Genomic DNA, 6,119 nt, shown 5'->3' with positions numbered 1-6,119 from the left:
AAAAAAAAAAAAAAAAAAAAAAAAAAAGAATCCACCTGGCAATGCCGGGGACATGGGTTTGAGCCCTGGTACGGGAAGATCCCACATGCTGCGGAGCAACTAAGCCTGTGCGCCACAACTACTGAGCCTGCGCTCTAGAGCTGGCGAGCTACAACTACTGAGCCTGCGTGCCACAACTACTGAAGCCTGGGTGCCTAGAACCTGTGCTCCACAGCAAGAGAAGCCACCGCAATGAGATGCCTGCGCACCGCAACGAAGAGCGGCCCCCGCTCGCCGCACCTAGAGAAAGCCCACGTGCAGCAACGAAGACGCAATGCAGCCAAAAATAAATAAATTTAGTAAAAAAAAATTTTTTTTAACAAAATGTACCTCAAGCTATAAACATTCTGAGAGCCAAAAACTACTTTAAGAGAAAAATAAACATAAGGTGACTACATTTCAACATTTAAAAAATCTTCACTTCATAATAATTAAATGCTCTACACATACAAATTATTAGAGTTATACTTCACATATACAACATTGTTTATAAAAGTTTTAACTGTTCTTGACTTCTTTGAACTGCTCTTGGCCTGTTTTCTCAGAGGGAAAACACCTATACTTAGTAGGACAATATGCAAATGCTGGCCTTTATATCAAAAATAAAATTTACCAGCAAAAAGTTGGCATAAGAGTTTCTATTGGCTGAAAAGTATATCTTCCTCCACTAAGTTATAGCTTCCTAACTCTCCTTTTTGTAATGTAAAAGCTAATTTGAGTAATGGATATAAGAATACAGACATATTTAATAGATGCATCTCTTACTCATTTTTTTTAGGTTTTGAGAAAACCTCTTCACAACACAATTTCAAACAGTGGTTCTATTATAGTTGTGTTTTTGACTAAATATAAGGTGCTTAAATTGTTTTAGAAAGTAAGCAGATATTAATTCATAATTGGAATTCTAATTGGGCACAACTACTAACTCATCCTGCTCAAAAAATTGTTTTAAATTATCTGTTACTAAAAATTATTTATTTTGTATGCTATTGAAGGCTTCTTTACCTGCAGATGGCTGGGAAACATTCCTGAAGACCTTTCTTTTTAACTAAAGATCCTTCAAGGCAGTACATAATGATGTCCATAACCTTTACAGAAAAGACACAAATCTAAAATTAGTTTCAAATACTTAATTTTCCATAATTTAAATTATTAACTTAGGCCTCATTTGCATTAAAATTCTACATAGTTTGATCTTGATATTTACTTTAAAACTACAGTATATTTACTAAAATTACAGTGTGCTTACTTTATACTATAGGCCATCCTTTCTCTTACCTGTGAAAACCATTTTTTAAAGACAGCACACAGTAAAATAAAGAAACCAGACTTGTTTACTTGAAAGGCAATTCCTATTTATATACAGGATAGGTAGCTTTTATTCAAGCACACTCTATGTTCTGTTTTACTTATAGTGAAAGATATGGAAGAGACTATAACCTTTAAAAACTACTCTAATACAGCCCATTCCATGTGAATGGTAAATGGACATAGCAATCATTTTGATTTTTGAGGAAATTTAAATAAAGTCTCCAGAAATGATACAAAAGTTCATTCATTTTAGTCATCTCTTTCTTTCTTTTAGAGGTGCTGGAAATAAAGATGCTGATTTATATTACTACACTAGGATATTTAATTTATCTGCGGATGTACTGATATAATTTAAAACAGAATATTCTTACCTCCACGAGAAGATCCACGACATCCGTGGGCATCTTTTCAATAAGAATTTCAATGACTCTCAGAATTTCCCCTTTAGCTCGGGCAAGAGTTGTGGTGTGCATATTCTGCTGGGATTGGGTATTTGCTGCAAGAGCAGTATGTCTGTGCACCTAGAAAAGTATTTCCATGCTGTAGATACGGTCGACACTTGATAGACTTTTACATTTCTAGCCACTGGTTTTTCACTTACTAATACAACAGAAAAAAAAATCAACAAAGACAAATGTCTTGGGGTGGGTCAGGAAACACTTTTGATTACAAAGAAAGTACTTAGTACAATAAACACTCAGTATGTATTCCCTAATAGGATTCTAGTTCTTGGGCATTATATGAGACTTTAATACAATATCACCATGACATTTTTAAAAAGGGACAAATGGAAGGTTTGTGAATCTTGCATATTCGGCATTGAGGTGGGTAGCAGTTAGGAGACACCAGCGCATATGACACCTGGTTCTTGTTCTCAAGTAATAATGGTAAATGATGCTTACATAGCACTTACTGTGTCCCAGGCACCATTCTAGGTGCTTTCTAATCAAGTTGGGAAATTTTTAAAAAACATACCTCCAAAAATAATGAACACTGTGTAATCACAGCTGACCCTTGAACAATGCTGGGAGTTAGGGGCGCCAACACTCCACGGAGTTGAAAATCCGTGTACAACTTACAGTCGGCCCTCTGTGTCCAAGGATTCAACCATCCACAAGAATGTTCAGTCCTGTAGTATTTACTACTGAAAAAAATTCACATATAAGTGGACCTGCGCAGTTCAAACCCATGTTGTTCAAGGGTCAGCTGTAACGTAAGTTCAGTGTGATTTTTCTTCCTTGTACAAATTGTAAGTCTTAACAGTTCAGAGGAGAAAGAGCATTAACAGGCCCTGGGCCAGCCATGCAGGAGTGGGCGTGGGGATGGGGTTAGCGACAGCTGTCATGGTGAGAAATACTTCAGTATTTTACTCTAAACCTCTAAGTGAAGTGGAAAACTTGTTTTTAAAAGGTAATATATGTGGACTATTACATTAAAATATTAGTTAGAACACTAAGAATGTGGGAATCATTGGCAATTAGTTAGACCACTGACATTAAAATATTTAAAAATTACCTTTCTAGTCAAATGCTGGAGTAGAACAAACCCCAAGCATGGCTATTCTAACAGTTCATTTAAAAATACTCATATGTAAATGGTGAAAATTAAGTTCAAAAAGACAATTAATATAAAATACTTGTTTACTCTCTTTAAAGAGGCAATTTCATGCCTGGCCTTTATTAAGACCTGTATCTGTATCAGACTAATGTAAGGCTTATTCAGTATATTCAATATTAGTATCTCTGCATATCCCACTGATATGAAAAACTGGTAAAAAAAAATCCCATGTCTAATAAATCTGTTCATTTATACATACATATACTTTATAAAAATACATACTCTCTATAAGATATAGACATATACATATTTATATTTTAAACACAGTGGACTCTCAGTGCACCACTATGCACTATTAGAAAAACATAGCCCCTTAGTCTGCAAATCTATTTTAGGTGTGAATTCCAAGTCCTACTGCCTCATATAAACCCATACAATCTGCTATTAGGCCCTTCTTTCCTCCCTTCTAGCTACATTCATGTCACAAATATTTGCTGCATGCCTATTAAGGATGGCTCTGGGGCAGACATAGGCCCAGTAGGTTGTAGGTTATCAGGGCAGACTCCGAGGTATTTATTTAGTATTTAAAAAATTCATCTTAGCTACAGGAAAAACAACTCAGGCAGAGCCCATACCCCACGGACACTGAGTCTGCACATTATTCATGCTAAAATGGAACAAACCTTTAAAGAAAATTTAGGAGTTTATCTTCCTTGCCTTTTCTCCCACTACTAAGACCTATAGGAAAGACCTTATAATTGGTTCATTGTTCTTTACTAGTTTTTCAGTTAGATGTGGGCAATTAGAGCACTAAGAATTCGGGAATCAATTGGCATTCAAGTCTTTATCTGTGATATGTAATAGGAAAAACAATTAGCAAGTTTATGACTTACATTTTTGTTTACAGTTGGAGAGCCAGTGTTAAATAAGTTTTGTTTTGATTATAGGTAGACACTTACACTTGTAAAATGTGGATACCTTTAATATATTTTAATTTGAACAAGCCTGCTATATTTCAGATTGAGAAATTACTGTAAATACAAATATTTACAAGTGAATTAACGTTGAGAACAGAAATGACTGCAAAAGCACAAGTAATGAATGCACTGCCGTGGAATTCAGTGTGCATGCACACAGGTACATATGTATTCATCCCAGCCCTAAATTATTAACTTGCATTGTTCTAGAACAAACTGTAAGGATTATCTATAGATACGGACCCTCGGCTCACAGTATGAGATAATTCCTCTAAATGCGAAGATGGAGCACACTGAGAAGTTCCTCTCACCTCTTTGGCTATAGTCGTGATGAAGGCGGGTGGTCTGGCCGTGGCAATGAGAGACAGGGCATGCCTCGAGGAGCGGGCAGAGTCAGCTGCAGGGCTCAGAGGCAGCCCCATTGTGATGCTAAACAGGGATCAGAAAAAAAGGAAGAAAGAAAAGAAGCATTAGAAATATAGACTGAAAAGATTAGACACAGCTTATAATGTCAGTTCAAGGTCAATGGGAGCACTCAAACAGTTAGAATATAATGGACTTGCAACAATGAGCAGTGATTAGGAGTCAGGGTGTTCTGGCATCAAATACAAAATCGAATAATTAACCGTGAAGATTGAAAACAGTATGTGCATCTGTCCAAAGTGTTAAAAACGCCTTGTTAACAAATTATCAAGAACTAGTACTGAATACATATCACATAGCTCCGAATAAGGCAAGAAAGAATATTGTGCAGAGCATTTTCAATTTTTTTCCTTAGAAAAGTTAAAGGTAAAAATTTGTTTATAAGGCCAAGTTGAAAGGCTGTATTTAAGGCCTATATCTGAGAGGAAGCAAAATTCACTCCTGTCCATAAAATTACCAAAGAACTGAAAATCACAAAATTATTTTTAGTTTATATATTATCTTTAGTTTGAAATACCCTCAGCAGCGCTGGTTTACCCTACACTCAATACTTTCAGAACCAATCTACTAATCAGCATTTTCTGCCAGTAGGTATTCAGTAATGCTGCAAAAAATCCTATTAACTGATACTTACTCTCTCTCTATAAAGAACATACACATGACATGGTCCAGGCTATATACAAGAATATGTACATGATGAAATAAATCTTTCTAGAGTGAGAGGATGTCATGATAGGATAGTGCTGCTATATTCTCCTTTGCCACTCCTAAAACATAAAAATGATAATATTCTTCTGTTTGTAAGCTTCCTTTACATTTTATATAGACTACTGTGAAAAGTATTAAGACTTTTCTTTCATTAAAACGTGGCATGTGACCCACACATCAACTGTGTACAGGGAATATTTTGTTACTCAGTAAGAGATCCATTATAGCTTCTCTCGCTAGTTAAATAACCTTGGTATTTAAATATCCATATGAAATTATATTAAGATCTGTCCTGCTCCAATTAAATAATCTTTGTGTTTCATGTGTCCAATGAATTACATTTACTAAAAATTTTCAGGAAGTTTACAAGTATCTCTATAATTGATCTAAGAATCATTATTTTAACTTTTAGTTGAAAATAAGGAGGCATCACATAGGCATTCCCATCATTCTTAAAAGGTAAATTGATTATAGAAAATTCTGCTTATTTCTTTGTGAGTTTTACATTGCTCAGTCTCTGTCTGATAATATAACTGTCTCTACTCTTTTTTTCCAAACTGAGGGTAGACACAAAGTGGGAACTCAGAGGAGAAGACGATGGAGAGCTTTCCTTTCATGTTTACCACAAAAAAGACAGATGTGAGCTGAGAGAACAAACACACATATCGAGCAATAAACAGAAGGGATGCATTGGTGGGCGCATCACCCCCATGGAAGGTCCTGACGCCTTCGGAACCCAGTGGGGGCTGGACAGAGATTCTCATCAGGAGAGCAGTTTCTCTTCTGGATTAAACTTTATTATTGAGAATTCAGGAAAAGAAATGTTTACTAGGTGAGTAGTACTGGGCTAGATTGCTTAAAATATTATTGTTAAAAAAATTATTGTAAAGTTTTAGATCATTATTAAGCTAAGTTTTAAAAAATTCAAAAGCTAAATTTTTCAGATACTCTATGATGTTTCCTGTCATCAATGTGGATGAATAGATGTTGATAATACTGAAAACCTGAAACAAACAAAAATGGTATGTTAATTGAATAATTCTGAGCAAACCTAAATCAATGTTCCTAAGATCAGTAAAACCACAGGATGTTGATGGAAAGATC

At 35.3% G+C, this 6,119-nt stretch overlaps 1 protein-coding gene across 2 annotated transcripts in view; it reads right to left on the bottom strand.

Annotated features, from left to right (window-relative positions):
* The window catches only part of WDR7 (WD repeat domain 7), a 353,302-nt gene that overhangs the window by 102,498 nt on the left and 244,685 nt on the right, over positions 1-6,119 (bottom strand). For both annotated transcript variants that reach the window (XM_007455287.1, XM_007455286.1), the window contains 3 exons: positions 4,196-4,313; positions 1,722-1,871; positions 1,045-1,127 (listed from right to left, as the gene is read on the bottom strand). In XM_007455287.1, the coding sequence (XP_007455349.1) occupies positions 1,045-1,127; positions 1,722-1,871; positions 4,196-4,313 (351 nt within the window). The remainder of the gene's footprint in view (positions 1-1,044; positions 1,128-1,721; positions 1,872-4,195; positions 4,314-6,119) is intronic.

Source organism: Lipotes vexillifer, unplaced genomic scaffold, assembly GCF_000442215.2.
Source record: "Lipotes vexillifer unplaced genomic scaffold, Lipotes_vexillifer_v1.1 scaffold1399, whole genome shotgun sequence".
Taxonomy (NCBI): Eukaryota; Metazoa; Chordata; class Mammalia; order Artiodactyla; family Lipotidae; genus Lipotes; species Lipotes vexillifer.
This window is presented reverse-complemented; position numbering and strand designations above follow the sequence as displayed.